Source organism: Gymnoscopelus microlampas (genome assembly GCF_963454915.1).
Source record: "Gymnoscopelus microlampas genome assembly, chromosome: 10".
NCBI lineage: Eukaryota > Metazoa > Chordata > Actinopteri > Myctophiformes > Myctophidae > Gymnoscopelus > Gymnoscopelus microlampas.
Window position 1 is genome coordinate 2,646,141 of NC_139947.1, and position 20,947 is coordinate 2,667,087.

Below are 20,947 nucleotides of genomic sequence, written 5' to 3' on the forward strand. Positions count from 1 at the left end.
TTTGATTGGGGGTGTGGAGTGCAAGACCCCTGTGACAAAAAAAAAGAAAGAAAAGACCTGGATTGGTTCAGCACCATGGACAGTGTCACAAACATAATACACACAGTATGGCATGGCAGCAGAAACACACACCATTTATAGGCTCTATTCGCAGCAGCCATATTATGAAGACATTCACAGGTGTTACCAATGATACTAATGAAGGCTCTGTTCCATTCTGGTCAAACAGAGTCAGGTTGCTGATATTGTGCATATCTACAGTTGGGGTCTAGGGACCCTCATGGGCTTCCAAATGGCCCCTTACAGGTGTGTAACTGGATGGAACCAAATGGACCCTTACGGGTCCATTTGGTTCCATTTGTACACTCTCAGAGTTATGGGGTCGTGGAAACCACTGTGCTAGACTAAATAGAACAGAGCCTTCATTAGTATCATTGGTAACACCTGTGAAGGAAGTGATAATATGGTTGCTTTGCATAGAGCCTATTGTATTCCCCTCACTGTGAGCTTGTACATAATATGCTAATTTGAACGTTTTTGGAAAATCTTGAAAACGATTTTGAATTATTTTTGAATTTCTTAACACATATCTTCTTTTCTGGGGGGTCCCTGGTGCAAAACCTTTTGAGACGGGGGTCCGTAGCCAAATATACCTAATTGTGGGGGTCCATGACATGTGAACATGTTTCAGGGGGTTAAACTTCCTCTCTTTACAGTGAAACAGTTACAGGATGCAGTGAACAGAGACCAGAAAGCTGAGCAGCCATTGGAGGATAAGACTGTAGCTCCTCCCCCTCCTCCTCCTCCACCACCCCCTCCTCCACCTCCTCTTGTATCCACTGCTGTCATAAAGTATGTCATTATACTGTCGTCGTCATAATAATAATAACTAGAAAATGTGCTCCTCGGAGCACAGGTCTCCGCCAGTACTGTTCCTGTTGGCGTTGCGCCTTTGCTTCTTCATCAGTTTGCAGACAATGATTAGCTTCTTCAGTTTGCATAATAAGAGTTAGTTACACTGTGTCATCAACTGTGATCTCAGTTTGTACTGGAATGTACTGTTCTTGATTAATCCTGTCTAAGCTATTTATATTACGTATTGTGATGACACCAGTGTGTCTACATAATGTATTGCTCCGCCATTTCTCAGCCATTTCGTGATTAGTCCTGTCTTACCTCTTTCAAAGAGACACATCTATTTATAGGCCGCTATACGTCATGTGTCTCACTAGCCAATCAGAGCACACTCTTTCAACGTATTGTCACGTGTCACTTGAGGCTTGACCAATGTTAGCTTGGGGGGGGGGGGGGGGAGTGAAAACATAGTCTTCTGGCGGAGACAATAACTAGAAAATGTGCTCCTCGGAGCACAGGTCTCCGCCAGTACTGTTCCTGATTAATCCTGTCTTACCTATTTATATTACATATTGTCACGTGTCACTTGACCAATGTTAGCTTAGCTTCAAAAAATATAAATGATTTTTTGAAGCACATTTGATATTTATAGTTTTTTATGTCATCATGCGTCTCGCTAGCCAATCAAAGCATTGGTGACAACATATTGTCACGCGTCACGTGAAGCTTGACCAATGTTAGCTTGGCTGAGACGGACGGACACACGGAAGGACGGAGACGAAAACATACTCTCCACCTCTGGCGGAGACAATAATATGCATATTTTTTGAGCGGTGTAGCCGCTCCTATAAGTGGGGTTGGGAATTAGTCTTTCCCTGTACTGTGATTGTCTGACTCTATTCACACCCTTTTCGCCGTACCGTGATTGGCTGACTCTATTCAGACCCTTTGCTTTGATTGGCTAGCGAGACGCATGATGAAATAATAACCTCTAAATAGCACCACGCACTTCAAAAAATCCTTTTTTTTTAAAGTGAGCTTCCATCACTGTGATGACCACTGTTGTTTCTAAATAACACCGCTCACTTCACACTGGGTGTGATTTTTTATGTATTCATTCATTCATTCATTCACTTTGAAAACCGGTTAAAATAGCAGATGATCCTTCCCACCAGACTCACCAGCACTCAGGTTCCTCATTGCTTGCACCAAACCACAGAGCAGATCACTGAAACACTGTCACACATCTTGAATGGCTTCTATGCAAACATGGGATGTACATAGCACGTCACGATAGAATATAGAACTCATAGCAAAGGACAAAATATCACATTCATGTCTTTCCATCCATGTTTCATCTCTGTGTTAACCCAGACATCTTTACATATTTGACAGCTTATACACCAAATGTTGTTGTGGTTGATGAAGAGTCCAGAGTGTCTTTATTAGAGATAGCGTGCACCTTTGACCTTAGCCTAGAGGAAGCCTTTATGACCAAGGTAATTAAATACCAACCACTCCTACATACCATCTCAGTGCTGGGCTATTAGGTGAAGACTATTTGTCTGCGCCAGGCCGAAAGGAATGGCGACAGTATGCTTTACCTCCTGTCCGTCTGTGTGTGTGTGTGTGTGTGTGTGTGTGTGTGTGTGTGTGTGTGTGTGTGTGTGTGTGTGTGTGTGTGTGTGTGTGTGTGTGTGTGTGTGCGTGTGCGTGTGTGTGTATGTGTGTGTGTCCGTGCGTCCGTCTGTGGACAGCTAATCTCCGGCACCCTTGGCCCGGTCGCTCACATGGGCCTGTTATAGCGCCACCAGGAGGCCGATTTGTGCAAAACCCATTTACTCCTACAGATTTTATCCAAACGTCATGCAAATCGGTACAGTATCTCTATAGTCATGTGATCAACACAGATCTATCCGATTTTCCATATTCCATCCTCATTGGCTAAGGTTGGCTTCCAAAGTTTGCAGGATTGGTCCGTATTTCCGTGAAATTTCACACGCACATTCCCACTAGGCCGAGGAAGAAATGGCACCCTTTTCACATTGGCCTGTTATAGAGCCACCAGCAGGTCTAATTTAGCATAACACATTTTTGGAACAAAATGCCTCAAATCTTGAATGCAGTGTCCGATTGCCGTGAAAGGCCTAAGAAGAAATGACACCCTATTATAGCGCCTATTATAGCGCCACCAGGAGGCCACAATAACGTACCTGACCTGGCGGAGACCTGTGCTCCGAGGAGCACTTTTTCTAGTTGTTTATATATTTGGCAGCCTAGGACATTATACCCACAGGCTGGTTGTTAGAGGGTTTCAACAACTTGGGATGCCCAAAAAGGAGTCAAAAAGGCTGGCAAAGTATTGTGCTGTCTCTGCTATAATTGGCAGCCGCCACATACAGATGTGCCACTTCAAAACTTCACACGTTACTGTTCTTTCCCTGAAAGTGGCCTGAAAAGGCATGTTTTCCTCCCTGTTCTGCCCTTAAAATTGCACTGTTTTGCCCCTGAAAAGAAGTTGTCACTAAACCCCCCCGTTTTTCCCTTCAACAGACACCCATATGCATGAGAACAAAAGAATGTGTGTTGAGAAGGTGTCAGACTCATTATGAGGCGAAAGGTGATTTGAAGAGTTTCTCAAATTAATTAGCATCATAAAAGCAGTGATCATCAAAATAATTCATAATTTTAAATGCCCTTCTTTGTCCCTCTTATTGCCCTGGGAATCCCCTGAAAATGTACTGTCTTGGCGATGGCAGGACATGTGAAGTTTGTGGCACATCTGTATGGCGGAGACGCTGCTACTTAGACCAATAGAGTACTGAGTGAGATACTGTTACTTATACCCATAGAGTACTGAGTGATATACTGCTACTTATACCCATAGAGTACTGAGTGACATGCCTATTATCATGAAGACATATGCCATGATTTTGTGAATGTTACCTTAACTGCACCTTTAATATTTGTGTCCCTGTATGTATTCTCCTTTATGTGGACATAAATAAATGGTTAAATGTGTTCAGTCCACTAGATGAGCTGAGGAAGAGGAGGAAAGATGCAGTCAGCAGAACTGGTCTGAACAGTGAGTTACACAACACAACACAACACAACACAACACAACACAACTAACCACAACACAACACAACACAACACAACACAACACAACACAACACAACACAACACAACACAACACAACACAACACAACACAACACAACACAACACAACACAAGACAAGACAACACAACACACAGAACAAAACAGTTTGTAGTGTTTCCCAAAGAGTGGGTTAGGACCAGGGCAGGAATTTCATGAAGGCCATGGCCTCCGTTGTCCCTATGCACAGCAGCCATATTGGAAAGAAATTGGGCTTCTTCCTTACTTCCTTCACAGGTGTTACCAATGATACTAATGAAGGCTCTGTTCCATTTAGTGTAGCACAGTGGTTCTCAAACGTTTTAATTTCAAGGAACCCCATAAGTCTTCCTCGTGGGTCCATTTGGTTCCATTACACTCTCTTTTTGATCTTTAGGATCTTTGGGAGTCCCAGCAACAGACTCTCACGGGATCTAGCACCAGTAAACATAGGACGTTCACAAGATCTGCCGTCAGACGCCAGCTCCCACTTAGGCGACCAATTGTAGGATTTGTGTACCATGTCGCCTCTAGTGGCTCCAATTGGGATGGTGTGTATCTTCATAAATTATTTCAAAGAAATGAGATCGCACAGCTCGTAGCCTCGATGCAATAACTTCATACTTTGAAGAAAACCTTTTACTGTGTCGAAACGTTGGTAAATTAAATTTAAAAAGTGATTGCATCGTGGCTACGAGCTGTGCGACCTCCTTTCTTTGAAACAGTTTATCTCCCGTGGTCACTACCGCCCCACTACTGGTGTGCGCTCCTGTTCCATTGTTTGCCTGATATCTCCATAAATTAACCATCTTTGGTATGGCTGCTGTGCATAGAACCTACGAGGGGGTCCTTGACACTGTTCTAATGTTGATGACATCATCAAATAGAACCTATGTGGGGGTCCTTGACACTGTTCTATGTAATGACATCATCACACAGAGCCAGAGGTCCAGGTGGATGTGAAGACCAGAGCTGTAGGAGAGATGATGGAGAGGATCCGTAAGGGGATCGTCCTGAGACCCACTAGGACCCAGGTACACACACACACACACACACACACCCCCACACACACACACACACACACACACACACACACACACACACACACACACACACACACACACACACACACACACACACACACACACACACACACACACACACACACACACACACACCATGGTTATTTAATGGGTTTGTATGTTTGGTGGTTCAGTTCTTGCCCTGATGATAACGTTTGTTTTAACTTTACTTCTTCTCCACATTATTTGAGTGCTCAGATCTCTACTTTTTTACGATCCTAAATGCACCATACACCTTTAATACATTGTTATCTCCTGTGAGCACCCGGTTGGCCTCTGTGTCTTTTCCATGGTTAAAATGGAGTTTGAAGTTACAATGGGTTTGAATAGGAAGGGGGCGTGTCTGATCAAATCAATATCAAATATCTATATTAACATATAGACATTAAAATGACCCCAAACATGTTTGGTGTACTTCTCTCTCTCAGGCTGGACTGCAGGATGAGGACAGTTCCTGGAAGGTGAATATAGAATCACTCATCTGCATCATCATCCTATATTATAATTGCCTAGAGGGAGGGCGGGTGGACGTCACAAACGTAAAATGTGGACCTGTGGGTCTGCCATCACAATAGCCACACCAAAGACCACAGGCGCACCATTTGACCAAAGGGACAGGCTGTAATGGCTTAAGCCCCGCCGAGGACAGGCTGTAATTGTTTAAGCCCCACCCCCTCTGCTATCCTATTGGCTGGGGTTTAAACAGCCATAAGTCCAGTTCCCAGCATGCTAAAGGCCCCAAACTTGGTAGGTGCTCTTAGACGGCCAATAGGGACGGGCTGTAATTGTTTAAGCCGGGCCTTCCTGTGTTCCTATTGGCTGGGCTTTAAACAGACATAACTCCAGTTCCCAGTAAAAATGACCACTTCCGGTTGTTCTTTCCTACTTCCGGATTGTCAGATTGCCTTGAAACTTCACCCACACACTCTCTGAGGGGTGTGGAGTTCAATGGTGCAACTTGAAATTGGATCTGTTCATGATGTTGAACACAGCAGGTGTATTTCTGCACTGTGATATTTATATTATTTATTAAAGACGGGGTGCCGTGATTTTCAGTGATTTCCCCCCCCCCAAAACATAATCATCAGGTATTATGGTTATACTAGGAGGAAGATTTTTTTCCAAAAAGTGTACAGAAATTGTTAAAATTATGTTTTTTATGTGGACACGTCTCCAGTTCATTAAGTATACCTGGTTCTCACCTTAGCACCTCCTCCACCACCTTAGCACCACCCACCTGTCCTAGTCCCTCCTCCTCCTCATGCCCACACCTGTTGTGTTATGATAATGAGGGGGAGGGTACAATTTAATGCTTAAGGCTTAATGAAGTTCTATCAACCTCATAGACACATGAAAAACAGAAAAAGTGCAAAACCATGGCACCAAGTAAAAGATTAATACTATTGCTTCAACAGGAGCAGCAGAGTGAGAAGAGAAAGTCAGCAGTCGTGGAGTTGAAAGGAATGCTGGTAATACCGCACTTTGCCTTATGATTATTTCACTGCACTTCGATATGTCTTATGATGATCTGCTGCACTTTGATTTGACATGACATTTAGTGACATGTGGATGTTAGTGAACCACTTCTAACACGAATGTTACACGGTATGACTTTAAAACCCAAGGGACACTAGCTTCTTGTTAAAATGATGTCTCTCACTGTTGCAGAACGTCATGAAACGCCAGGGCCACCAGAGGGCAGCAGTGTCCAGGAAGAGGATCAGCCGTAACGTGGGGGAGGCTGAGCTACTGATGGTTCTGCAGAGGAGGAGGAAGGCAATGGGGGACGGACTGGATCAGACCGGTTCCTCTAATGGTGTGCTTGTAGATCTGCTATTTTTTCCTAAAGTTCTCCTCAGAATAGGGATGCTTGGTTGAAGTGGTTAATGTAAAAATCACACAAAGATTTGGCGGACCCCCTGTAGTAACTCTGAGGACCCCCTGTTGAAGACCTCTGGTGTATAGTCTGTCAATATATTGGCCATATTGCGTATTGCCTACTTACTTCTAATGTGTGCGTTGATATGTTTGTCATATGCATTTAATGTATGATATGATATCTTGTCCATCCAGACTCCCGGTCCAGCCAGGCTTGCTCCCCAGCAGCGGAGCCTCTTCTCTGGGCAGCAGAGAGCAGCAGTGTCCCTGTGCTCCGCAGGCTGAAGCACAACAGAGAGAAGAGAGACTCTCGCATCAGAGCATCCACCCTGATCGTCAACCACAACAACTGACAGCCTCCACCCAAATCAAATTAATATGTCTAACTCTTGGTGTTTATTTGATCATCCATCTTACTGGGGGTTGTCCCAATCAACATTTCACCAAGAAGCTTAAATAAACTGAAATTATTAACAAATGAACAAATGAATGAATGAACAAATGAATGCATGCATGAATTAATTAATTAAAATAAAGGTTAACAGTTTGTTAATAGATGCAACTCACTGCACCTTCGTTGGTGTTAATACTATGAAAGCTATTAAAGCTATTATATTCTTCAAAAGGTCATTCATAGCATCAGGTATAGCCATGGTTTTCAAAGTAAAACAATGTGAATTAGTTGGGAAAAGACAGGTACCTTTGCCCAGAAATCAGAGAAAGGCCAACCAAGTTTGAGAAACACTGGTGTAGACTACAGCACAATACCACAGAAAAAGGTTTTTAATTAGATCCTGGTATGAAAATAATCTTATGATAAGTGGCCGAGTGATATTAACATTGGCTGAGTTTCCTTACACAGTTTGATGCATATTCATTTGACATTTATTGCAATACAAAATATATTGCGAAAACTTTATAATTGCAATGCAAATGTTATATTATCAAAATAACTTCCAGATACATGCAGACAAAAAAGACTGTTTGTGAAGTAAACTGGTCATTTTATGATGCTTATGGACTTGAAAATAGCAGTCCTTTTCCACATATTTCACTGATAGGGATGGTCTTGCAATTTGATGTTTTACACAGACATTTTCTTGGGGCTCACACACACACACACACACACACACACGCGCGCACACACACACACACACACACACACACACGCACACACACGCCCGACGTGTGTCTCATGTCCGACATCAATGGGGCCGGCCTCCGATGGTGGTCTATACAGGGGACAGGTGGTGAATATGTGATCGGCAGTCTGCTCAAGCATATACTGTGCTGTCTGCCAGGCCCCACTTCTCCATGGATGTTTCGAAGTGTCCAACCCCAGTACGAAATCGGTTCTGCAAGGTCAGGCTCTATGCACAGCAGCCATATTGGAAAGAAATTGGGCCTCTTCTTACTTTCTTCACAGGTGTTATCAATGATACTAAGGCTCTGTTCCATTCTGGTCAGGGTGCTGATATCGTGCATGTTGGCTCACTAGAAACACTCCATTTTGGTTCCCAAACGGCCCCTTATGGTGGGTGTTTAACTCTGAGAGTGTACAAATGGAACCAAATGGACCCTTACGGGTCCATTTGGTTCCATTTGTACACTCTCAGAGTTATGGGGGTCCTTGAAAATAAGACAACCACTATGCAACACTAAATGGAACAGAGCCTTAATTAGTATCATTGGTAACACCCGTGAAGGAAGTAAGAAGGGGCCCAATTCATTCCCAATATGGCTGCTGTGCATAGAGCCTATTGCCAGCGTGGATCTTCCTCCTTTGATGCAGTCTCCTGGGTCCCAGATGTAGCGGTGACAACTAGGCATGTAACGATTCACACAGGGCTCAAAATTAAAAATTAAAACATTTAGGAGACCAGAAGACCACCGAAATGTAAGTCATTAGAAATTGATAATTCAAAATGTGGTCCTCATTGATTTACATTGTATGGTGAAACACCTCTTAAAATCTCTCTTTTAGCCTGTAAACGAACACAAACAAAGCTGACTCAGACAATATGGAGCATATTTTTCCAAAGCTGCGAGCAGCCTTGGAAAAAAAAACTAAAATCAAGTTTCTCCTAGTTAAAGGAATTCATAAAACAATTAAAATAAATAGCACAGAAAAATACTCTCTCGATCTAATAGAAGAATTCATGTCATAAAAATAAGCATTACCATAACCACAATCCATTTGTCCACTCTGAATCACCCAGACTGAATCATTCCAATGAGGATTTGTTTGTTCATTTTATTGATGCAAGCATAGCAAAGCAATAGAACAGGAAAACCATCCATGCCCATTCCTGTAGAGTCACTGTCTGCTGGTAAAGCTGTACCTTTCTTATGTAGTGAATACAATGTTATGTTGCCCAATCTGTATGTTAATACACTCTAACTAGTGCATCTGTATAGTAGAGTATGTTAATACGATATAACTAGTGCATCTGTATGGTAGAGTATGTTAATACAATATAACTAGTACATCTGTATGGTAGAGTATGTTAATACAGGGGTCTTTAAGGGGGTATCAGGGGGGTCCCCAGCAAAATGAGTTAATAATAGCATCAAAACCACTTTAATCCCTTTAACCCCTATATACATGGAGTATTTAAAAATAGCAAATCTACAAGCTCACAACGTGACGTGATACGACGCGTTGTGAGCTTGTAGATTTGCTATTTTCAAAAAGTCTTGGAAAAATGTTGAATATTTTGGAAACATTTTAACAGCACATGTCTTGTGGTCCCTGGCCCGAAATATTTTCGGATGGGGGTCCTGTCTGCGGCCAAATACAAAGTTTGAGAACCAGTGATTACAACTGGGGTGGTTGTATTTGGTCTCCCTGCTCTTCTATTGAGACATTTAGATCCTGTGGTCTGGATTGGACACGACTGGTTTACAGGTAAAAATGCAAGAGCAAGCAGGCGGCCTGGCCTCTATTAGTTAAGTGGTTAAAAAACACGGTCTCACTCCGAAAACGTAGCCGGTTGCCTTTTTGTCAAGCAAAGCAAAGCAAAGCAAAGCAAAGTTTGTTGTTTACCCAGGGTGTCGGACTAAGCACGAAGCTTGTTTCCAGCCGGACCCTGCATGGAAGCCTTGCTCAAGGGCTATTCAGCGGTGATTCATGATTGATGTGATGAATTGGGGAATCGAACGAGGGACCTTCCGGTATCAAGGCCGCCCCTCTAACCACTAGGCCACCGCTGTCAGAACCCCGCGACGGAGCCGAATGCCGTCGCTGGACGCCAGCGACGTAATTATGTGCCTTCCACGGTCACTCATAGACATTCATTGAGGTCCAAAGACGACACATTGCGCCGTCACAGGCGGGCCATTGATAATGCATTGGCATTTCAAAACGTGCGCTAAGAAGCTTGTTTGAAATGCACCAGACCACACGCCACCACCCACAAAAACCTGTAAATATTCTGAGTATTTACATACTAGTTTGGTCATTTTTCGATGAGTATTTGTTGAGAACGACACTTTTATTTAACTTTTGTATACCCGTGACGTCACGTCAGATTACTTCCGTATGACTTGATTGACAGTAGTAAAGATCCGATCAAAACTATTTATTTTAATCTAATAGATCTATATAAATGATCTGCTTGTCCACTAATCAATTATTCTGGCACTTAAATGCCTAATGTATGAACAATTCTAGCAATAAATAATTATTTGTAATTTCTTGATTCCTAGCACTCATAAAATCCCGCCTACTGCATCCGGATGTTCACCACGTCCACATACATGAAAACAAACATAACGTTTCCGTATCCGTTCTGAACCGGAAATGTGGTTATAGGCACATTTCACGTTCTGTAAAGGTTCTGGCCTTCTTTTAAAGCTTTTTGAAACAAATAGCAGCAGTCTTTTGCAGTCGCTTAGGAACAAATAGCAGCATTTATTTTTTCTCAAAACGATTTCATGTTTTTTGTAACATTTAGGACGTAAACAATCATATTGAGGGGCAGTTGTGCAGCAAAAACGTCATTACCAGTGTTGCCAGATTCTGTGAGAGAAACAAGCAACCACTGGTCTAGGAAAACAAGCCCAAAAGAAGCAACTATGGGCCACATGACTCATGAGCACTTCAAACATATACGTCAGCTGCTTGAAAATAGTAGATCTACAAGCTCACAACGTGTCGTGATGCGACGCGTTGTGAGCTTGTAGATCTGCTATTTTCAAATTCATTTTTTGGGGAAATTATAATAAGCATACCTGGCAACACTGGTATGCATATGTGCGTCTATGCCTCCCATGATGCATTGCATTGTTTTTCAACTACATCGCGGTAAGTGAAGTCTTGTTACTTTTTCATTTATTTAATAGAAACACATGTTAAATCTGCACCCCCACCACCACTAAATCATAGAACCACAACACAGGGTTGTTGCTAACATGTTAGGGTGTGTACAGTAGCAAGTTGGTTGGTCTGTATAAGTTTAAAACTGTTTTACAGTGGACATATCCCTAAGCTAACAAGCCATAACAAACAAACACAACAACATGAGCTCGGCTATTTGTGTGTGTCCCTCTTCATTTGTGTGTAGTTATGTATTCTATATGCCATGTTTGTTTGCACAACACTAAAGGCAAAACGAAATGTAATCATTGTTTGTGTTTCCCATTCTGAGTGTACAAATGGATGTTTTATTATGAATAGAATACAAAAGGATCCTATTGAGCCATAGTGCTTTCTTGTGGTTTAAATCCTATAGAACTTTACTGTCCTGTACTGCTAATAAAGTATTAAATCAATTAATCAATCAGTACTAGTAGTACAGTCAAATGTTATGCTAAAATATGAACACAATAAGCCCCAGGGGCTTGTTTACATTTTGGTCCATTGTACTCAATTGAACAGTCATATTATATATACCATACAGAGGTGCAATGCAAAACATGTTGGGATAAAGGTCAGTTGAATAAGAGAAGATGGGTGGGGGCGGGGGGCAGAGGATTCAACTATAAAGCTGGTACCAGGAGTTAAATAAAGATTTTTTTAAAACAGGAACTATTTAATCACTTAATTTAAATGTATTATGATGTTAATGTTGTTGTTGTTTGGATATTCGAAAGTAGCTGATCAAAAAGCTCACAAAGCATTGCGATGTGACGTGTTGTGAGCTTATGGATCTATTTCTTAAAACTGATATGTTACATATTAATTTGGGGCGCTTCACATGAAAAGCCAGAACCAGAACCACTGCCATAGTCCATATTCACACGGCGGCCATTTTGGAATTTAACATTGCGTTGCTGTGGCAACTGGGGTGGCATTTCATTGGCAATATGGCCGCTGTGTGGATATGGTCTATAAGGGTCTATTCCAGGGGTCTTCAACAGGGGGTCCTTAGAGCTACTATAGGGGGGTCCGCCAAATCTTTGTGTGATAGGATTTTTTTTTACATTAACCACTTGAACCCTATAATTCCTTTTCTGAGGGGAACATTAGCCGAAAATAGCAGATCTACAAGCTCTCAACGCCTCGCGCTTGAGAGCTTGTAGATCGGCTATTTTTTGGCAAAGAGGCTATATGTATAGAGGGGGAAAAAGCAGACAAAGTAAACCAAAAAAGTTTAATCTGAAACACAATTTTATACAATATAGAGGGGGTCCCTGCTTCATCTCTCTCTCAGCTAGGGGGTCCTTGGCCTGAAAACGTTGAAGACCCCTGTTCTATTCGGTTCTGTACACTCTCAGAGTTTATCTCAGGATTTCAGTGTATGCAGCTATTAAAGGTATCGTGATGTGTTTTTGGGCAAGTATAAGATTCTGTATATCTGGTTTAGGGCTGTTTCTCCTTTTGTTCATTGTAATTCTGAATATGTTGCTTTCTCTTACAGATCCTTCCAACCAAACTCTCCTAAACAAACAAACAAACAAACAAACAACCCAAAAGGCACTTTTAAGAGCCACTCTCTCTCTCTCTCGCACTCTCTCTCTCTCTCTCTCTCTCGCCCCCCCCCCCCCCCCCCCCCCCACACCTTTCTCTTAGTGTGTGTGTGTGTGTGTGTGTGTGTGTGTGTGTGTGTGTGTGTGTGTGTTTGTTTACCCTTGTTTGTCTTATCATTGTCTTTGTCTGTTATTTGTTGTTACCCGTCACCATGAGTGATCCAAAAGCCATGGTTACGGAACTTGAAAGGAGTTTAAATGCCGCAAAAGCGGCAGCTGTGGCCAGAAGTCTAAATGCCTTGATTCCTCCAGAGTCACAATGGAGAGCACCACCAACTCCAGCGAAGAAGGCAAAGGCACCTGGACCAACCGTAAGGTGGAAAAAGAGAGACAGCAATAGAAATGTCATCCCTGCCAGGATCAACCAGAAATCAGGGTCAGTATTGTTATACCATTAACTCATTTAGACCTGAGGCCGATTATAAAATCCACTTTAAAATTTCAAAAGCTTTTGCGATCCACCCATCTGACCACTAAACCCGGCAGCCTATCTCAGCTGCCATGTTCAGTGGTCATATGTGTGGATTGCATACATTTTCAGAGCATGTGAAGTGTCCACTTGACTTTGGGCAAGACACTGAACCCCTAACTGCTCCTGATGAGCAGATTGGTGCCTTGCTTTGCCGTCTGTGTTGATGTGTGTGAATGTAATAAACATTGAAAATCACTGTGGATATAACAACATTTAACTTGATAAGGCTTCCTTTAAAAAAGATGTCCTGAGTGCCTTGCCAATGGACAGCTAGACATTTTTTTAAATCAACCTACAGCAATCATTCCTATTTGATTGCATATTCATAGGCGACTGAACTGTCCACGTTATGGTTTGGGAAAAGTCTAATAGTCCTCATGATAATAACCAGGCTGACACTAGTGTTACAGCAAATAGGATAGTGTAGTTATATAGTTAGTTATAGTTTTTACAATTCATGCATTTAGCAGATGCTCTTAATCCAGAGCGACGTGCCATTTTTGGCTGGTTGAAGACCAATCATGCTGCGGCATTCTAGACAATTTGGAAAGGCTTAAGTGCACATGCCAGGCCAGTGAGTAAATGTTGAGGAGAGAGTAAATGTTGATGACAGTGTTTTTTTTTTCCTGTTGTAGCTGGTCCAAGTCGGAAGGCTCATCCAGGTGGTTGTGGTCAGAAACCTGTTCCTCCCAACGATTTTCCTGACACTAATGCTGAGGTCTCCTTTGCTCCAAATGCCGTTGGTGTGTATTTCATTAGTGCAAAGCAATATGTTCATGATATATTCTAATAATCTGTCAATGAGTTTGAATGTTAATTATATGTTTGTATTGCACATTTACCAGAATAAATGTGCAACTAACCTTTTCACAGCCATTATTATACTTTTTATATTGTAAATGTAAAACATAACCTAATGTTGTTTTTCAATATCCCATACTATCTTAACAGAGCGTTTCATACAAGAGCTCCAGCACTCCCTGAGCGTTGCATCGGCTGACATCGAGGAAGCACCAACCCCAGCTCCTCTCCAGGCTTCCTCCGACTGGAGTACGCGGAACCACTCTCTTTTAGAGAGATGGCGGGCAGAGAGACCCTGGCTGATTAACCGCGTTGCAGCGAGGGCACATGTAGGCACACACATGTGCCAACAGTGTGCCATCAGTCCAGCTGCTGTCTGCTGTCATGGCTGTGAACCACGGCCATTCCTGTGTGCCGAATGTGACATCAAAACGCACACAGACACTAGAAACGTGATGCACAACAGGGATGCCATGAATGCAGGGTTCTTCCAGCCTTTGCCTCCAACCACCTGCATTGTAGATGAGGCTCATTGCCGTTGTGGTAAGTTCTTGTTTGTGAGTACACCATATCATATCCTCTCTGACTCATTAATCTCATTACTTTGACCACTAAACAATGCATTTTTTTGTCCTGTCTTACGGTCATGGAATCTTTTTAACCTTTCTCACTCTTCTTTCAGTCTCTTCAAGTGGTTCCAGCAATCGTAATGTTCTATTTCCTATTGGACACAAATGATCTTTTTCAGAGTGCTTTGTACCTGTGCGGATACCTGCAAATATCTGTGGTTGTGCATCGGAGGCATTGAGGGTCAACCCAGGAAAGGCTGTTGCTGTGATCACAATGGATGGTAAGGATTTTTTTTTTTTTTTAAAGCATCTTAAAAATATATTTTTACTTGGTATTTTTACTTACCCACAAGGCTTGTCATAGGTGTATTTATGAAATCAAACGTATGCCTATTGACTAATTTATGCCATGCTAGGCGTGTGAGTATTTAATTTAGTTAGCCAACAGTATATATTTTTTCTTTTTGTCATGTGCATTGAATTTGTTTCTTATTTATTGGCTGCCCATTATAAACTGTTGATATCCTTATTTTGAAATAGACAGGGAAGATCTCAACAGATGCCTTCCAGAAGAGCTACTTTCAGTGGGAAGTTGTACAGTTTGAGCCACATCGCTGTCTCGCCGATATCAGAAGGTAATGATATCAGTGATGTTCTTTAAGATTTTTAATATTACATGTGGCAGTATTTTACGTGTATGAGACAACATTTGTTTTCTTGTCTTTGATTCTTTGTCATTGTAGGCCGTTAAAGGTCTTCAAAGCCAACAGCAGAACCTGGAATCCCTAAAGGTGGAATTAGCAGTGTCAGAGAGCCAGTTGGAGGATTGGGTGAAGGAGTGGGCAGAAGGTGAGGAATTGATTATTGTTAATGCACATATTATTTGCTCACAGCTTTAAAAGTTATAAGTCAAAACTTAAAATCGAACGGGTAACCAGTGAAGACAGCTAAGATGGGGGTGATATGGTCACGTTACCTGGAGTTCACTGACATTGGGTTCCTAATCCTTGTGTCTTATACTGTGGTTTTGTACCCACCTATTTCCTCTCTTCTGCAGCACCAACAACTACTGCTGATGAGCCTGATGCCTTGGCCAATAGGATAGAGATGCTGGTGCTTGGGCTCAAAAGGAGGTCTCAGCGTCTGCATAAAGACACTGACGGAACAAAAGCTCGTGCCAGGATCCTTCGACAGATGAGGAAGGAGAAGGAGATCCTAGCTTCTGTTGTAGAACAGTACAACAGGTTGGTTCCTAGCACAGAACACCTGAGCATGGAAACCATCATATCTGTTGATACAGCATGGCCATGGCAGCTTCATCACAGTGGTATGTACACTAGTCTGTTGACTGCTTCCAACAAATCTGACCCATAATTCCACATAATATACACACTTGCTTGTTGAGTTTGGGAGAGGCAACTTTGAGTGGTGTGTTTACAAGTGTCTAAGTGGCTAACACTGCTCATTTTCCCTGTGAATCTTTGTCATAAATGCATTCCAGATTCTGTCGATCTCAGAACAAAGAGACGGGCGTTATGACGTCATCATGGCAGGAAGGCGACTCACAGAGGAGAAGAAAATCCTGGTGACTGAGATGGAACATCACTGGAAAAGTCTTTCAGCGTATGACCATGACCTGAAGGAGCTGTCGTGCAGTTTTTCTTCTGGGCCAATGAGTATGTATTTGCAATAAATTATTTTTGTAACAACTGCTATGCATTCCATGTCTATAATTCATTATAAACATACTTCTAATATATTCTAATCTGCGTATAACACTGTATAATTATAATAATAAACACCCACAAAATAATCTTAATGCATTTTAACAGTTATCATAACACAAATAGCATTACATGATGACTTGGGGCTGATGCATATTCCACTTTTAGAGCCGAGTTTAAATCGGTTCGTTTCGGGTGTCACAACATCTCGGCAGCACCCTTCGAACCTCTGAATGACGTTGTTTGGACAGAGCCAAACCGATTTTAACTCTGCTCTAAAAGTGGAGTACGCATCGGCCCTTATAAGGTGACTTAAGGTCAAGTATTATAGGTCTCTATGATCTTGCATAGACAGTTATGACAGTATAATGGATTTTAACAAATATTATAATGCATTATAAGCGTGATTATAAAGCATTACTACTATGAGAATTAAGATGGGATTCTTAGGAAGTGTCATCATACAATGGTTTATGATTGAAGTTATGATTGCTTATAACTGTAACTATAGTTTTAGAAGCTTACTCCAATTAATTTTACATGGCCTTATACGTCATTATACAAATCTCTAATGTGTTATTGTTATTGTTATAAGGCATTATTCATGAGTGCTATACTTACAACTGTATAAGTATGTTTATAACACATTATAGGCATGGGATGCATAGCAAGTGTTACAATATTTCATGAATATAATACATACCACTGATGACTGTTACTAACACAGGTTTTGTCTTGTGTTCTACCCCAAGGCTCACCGTGGAAACTAAGTTTCGAGGGTCTGAAAGGACTGCAGTGCATAATCCTCCGTAAGCAGTGGGAAAACCGAAAAGGGATGATGCTGGCATGGGAACATTACATGCAAGTTGATGAACTGATGCAGAGAACGTCACCTTTTTGGACAACACAGATGATGCTGATGATGATGACAGTGACTCAGACATGTCTGAGGACGAATTGGAATAGGCAACCATTGCGGACCATTTCATTTGGCTCTCCTCTGGTCATGTCTATCTCGCTCTCTCTCAACCACTCCTACCTACAGGCCTTTTTTTACAGCCACACTGGACCACTTTGATGGACTACTTTCCCAATGTTGGATTACCACGATTTGTGTGGATTGTTCCCCTTTGCGGACTACTAAACTGCCCCTGGCAGGTAAATAAAACTTTCTGTCAGGTGGAGTTTGCTTTCAGGTTGCCCGACTGGGGACAGCAGGGCTGTGTTGTGTCAGATGGAGCATGGGGTAGGAGAAGGAGAGAGGAGGCCATTGACTCTGGCCCTCAGCAAGGAACACAATCCAACCATTTATGAAGAACGTATGAGGATGCAGAGAGCACGTCCCCTCTCCGCTGTTTGAGAGCGGACGCCAACGGAATCATCACAATATCTGCCTAAACACCTGAACGTGGCCAGAGCACTCTTTCTTCTGGTCTGTGGAATGTAAAATAAGAGCACTGTTTGCCTATAATGTGCTGTTCTCACTGTTGCTACACTTAAAAATATAAAATGGCAAGTGTGAACCCATAGTCATAGCTATGTATGTATTTTGCTTAAAGATTGAGGTATGACATTTGTTATCGCACAGCCCCAGAAAGTAAAAAATGAACGGTAATCAAAATGTTACGTATCATTCCATAATGACCTTTGGGAAAGTAGAACATGACCTGTCCTTGCCCGACAGGCAAATGCCTCTGACACCTTAGTGTCAACCCCTGAAATAAGATATATATTTCAAGAGCATGATATCATAGTAAACATCCATCTAAACCAGTGATATAGACGGATTTCCGCGCGACGTCATCACAGAGCAGAATGCGCAATCTGCGCATGCCTGGGGGAAAGGCGCGTTCGAAAATACAGCCCTGAGCGGCAGTGAGCGCACTGGCCAATACAAACTAATAGGCGAGTGTGCTCCGGTGCGTAATTTCCAAACGCACCCATAGGCTTACCCCCTCCTCTGCGCGGTCATATCCTCTCAATGTTTACAAACATGAAACCCGTCTATAGAACTGGAGTCCTGTGGGCCAAATGTGTAGTTTTCTTGTGGCCCTGGAACACATTCCATATACCCAAAATATATTTTGGATGGTTGGTTGTACAGGATGACAACGTTTTTTTGCTTTCCGTAACCGTTCACCAAAACTTGTTACATCAGCTTGCATGCTGACCACTGACCAGTGTTTTGTGCTATAGTACAAACGTATGTCGATTGCACAGTGTGTGCTGCAGGTAGGCCACTATATGACCATAATGGACATGGTTACATCCTGACTGCTTCATACATTTACGCATTTGATGTTTGAGAGGATAATGTCTGTGCCAGACCTTTTTAGTGCACAGGCTTAGAATTTGAGAAAATGGGAAGTATGCATTTGAATGTGTTCTGTGTGCGGGTCCCTTTGTGTCTTTGTGAGAACAGTAGCGGGGGCAGGTGAAATGCTTCTGAAGTGTTTGTATGTTTGTATGAATGGGTGAAGTGGTCCCTTTTCCTGTTAATACTTTTAACAGTACAGGCAGTACAGTACGTTTATGCTAATGTAATGACAAAAAAATAAAATAAAAAGGCCCAGGGGCTTCTTTTCCATTGTGCGAATGTGATCTGTGTTTTGCAGGGTACATGTTTGTATATATTGTATACTGTTTATTATTGATGGTACTTCTGGACCATATGAAGGTGTGATTCACACGGAAATGCTGTCTGATATATAGTTCTCTGCACCTTAATAAAAGGCAGTTAAACCTTCCTTGTTATTCCATTGCCTCCTCCTTATATTGGTCCTTCTGGAATGTATTCATCTCTATTGCTGTATCTGACAGTCCTTGTTGTGTATCTGTCATCTTGTAACTGCTGGCTGACTGTGCTGCCTCTGGGCAACTGACGTAATGATGTAACTGATGTAATGTGCCAATAACACTGATTCTGATTAAAAGATAGTTAAAGCTACTTATAGAACACCAGGAAATGCCTTCGTGTATTGTTTGTATTCTATGCAAGTAATACATTTTTCAGTAAATGTCCGTTGAATGTTCTTATGAAGCATTTTGTTCACAGAACATTTTTGTTCATACAAAACCGCAAGTCATGCTTTCATTCCCACTAGCTGAAGGACAAAATGTGTGGACATTCAAGGTGGAGAGTTGGGACATTTCTGGAGCACAATAAACATATTTTATGTGAATCATTGTAGACCAGCCTATTACCACATGATGCCAAAATATTACATTTAAAGGTGATTACTGGCTTTAGCTGGCAGTGGGAATATACTACAACAATACATTCCATGAATCTGTAATAGTACAGTGTAATAGTATAGTAGCACTCATAAGCAGATTATAATGCATTATAACTATGCTTATAAGACAGGGGTCTTATAAAGGGGCCCGGGACCCCTAGTGTGTCCTCAGAGTTACTCCAGGGGGTCCGGCAAATCTTTGTGATAGGATCTTTTTTTTTTACATTAATAACCTGAACCCTAGCATCTCTATTCTTATGAACATTAGCTGAAAATAGCAGATCTACATGCTCACAACGCCTCACGCTGCAAGGCGTTGTGAGCTTGTAGATCGGCTATTTTCGGCAAAGTGGTTTGGTGTCGAGGGCAAAAGAAGCAAATCAAGTACCAAGTATTGAATGTTTAAGTGGTTAAATGTATGAAATGAACCAAAAATATTAATTTACACAGCACTGATGATAGTCAATGAAGCTATCTATGAAATCTATGAAAACGTTTAATCTGCAACACAATTGTATGCAGTGTATGGAGGTCCCTGCTTCATCTCTCTCTCAGCTAGGGGGTCCTTGGGATGAAAACGTTGAAGACCCCTGTTATAAGACATTATGCATAGCAAGTGTTACCAAGGTGGGTGTATATGAAAGTAATGAGTATCAGAAAGCTGGCCACATGGGGCCTGGGAATGTCAAAATACAGCTCTGTGTCAAACATGACACCAAGGTTAGTGTAATAGTGTAATAGTGTAGTAGTGTAATAGTGTAATAGACTAATAAAGTAATAGAGGGTATGGGGTGCGTGCTGGCTTAGCGGTCCAGGTGCATACCACATAGGCTCTGATGCCTGGCAGCGTGTCGCGGGTTGGAGTCCCGATCCTGGCGGCCTTTGCTGTGTGTCGCCCCCCATCTCTCTCCCCATTTCCTGTCAGCCTATACTGTCCTATCAATAAAGGCATAAAAGCCCAAAAACAAATAATTTTTAAAAAAGTAATAAAGGGTAGGCATCATATGCCACTCATCTACACTGAGTGCCAAAACATAAAGCATCATGAAGCATTGGAGTTTGGAAGAGCTCATTGGGAAACTCCTACTGACGCTGTATTTTGCCACTCAATAGACGTTCATGCATAACTTCCAGGTACAATGATGTCACAAGCATACCCTTGACCTGCACCTTAACCCTTAACCTCAGTAAGACTATGCCTAAACCTTACCATAACCCTAACCT

The 20,947-nt window shown here is 42.0% G+C and overlaps 3 protein-coding genes across 4 annotated transcripts in view; all 3 read left to right on the forward strand.

Moving 5' to 3' along the window:
• Window positions 1–7,605, forward strand: part of shtn2 (shootin 2) — a 22,151-nt gene extending 14,546 nt beyond the window's left edge. For both annotated transcript variants that reach the window (XM_084069152.1, XM_084069153.1), the window contains 7 exons: window positions 717–852; window positions 3,882–3,940; window positions 4,931–5,025; window positions 5,502–5,534; window positions 6,489–6,542; window positions 6,742–6,889; window positions 7,147–7,605. In XM_084069152.1, the coding sequence (XP_083925278.1) occupies window positions 717–852; window positions 3,882–3,940; window positions 4,931–5,025; window positions 5,502–5,534; window positions 6,489–6,542; window positions 6,742–6,889; window positions 7,147–7,304 (683 nt within the window). In that variant the 3' untranslated portion in view covers window positions 7,305–7,605. The remainder of the gene's footprint in view (window positions 1–716; window positions 853–3,881; window positions 3,941–4,930; window positions 5,026–5,501; window positions 5,535–6,488; window positions 6,543–6,741; window positions 6,890–7,146) is intronic.
• A 5,460-nt stretch (window positions 7,606–13,065) lies between these two features.
• LOC311053020 (uncharacterized protein) lies at window positions 13,066–15,039 on the forward strand. Its single transcript, XM_084068373.1, has 4 exons — window positions 13,066–13,297; window positions 14,029–14,136; window positions 14,345–14,737; window positions 14,877–15,039. The coding sequence occupies exons 1-4, from the start codon at window positions 13,264–13,266 to the stop codon at window positions 14,930–14,932; spliced, it is 591 nt and encodes a 196-aa protein (XP_083924499.1). The 5' UTR covers window positions 13,066–13,263; the 3' UTR covers window positions 14,933–15,039.
• A 362-nt stretch (window positions 15,040–15,401) lies between these two features.
• On the forward strand, window positions 15,402–19,427 carry LOC311053313 (uncharacterized protein; the record flags this gene model as incomplete). Its single annotated transcript, XM_084068773.1, has 5 exons — window positions 15,402–15,410; window positions 15,507–15,612; window positions 15,821–16,090; window positions 16,265–16,439; window positions 17,240–19,427. 4 exons carry the CDS (start codon window positions 15,402–15,404, stop codon window positions 16,300–16,302), a joined length of 423 nt encoding a protein of 140 aa, XP_083924899.1. The 3' UTR covers window positions 16,303–16,439; window positions 17,240–19,427.
• Between the last annotated feature and the right edge of the window lie 1,520 nt (window positions 19,428–20,947).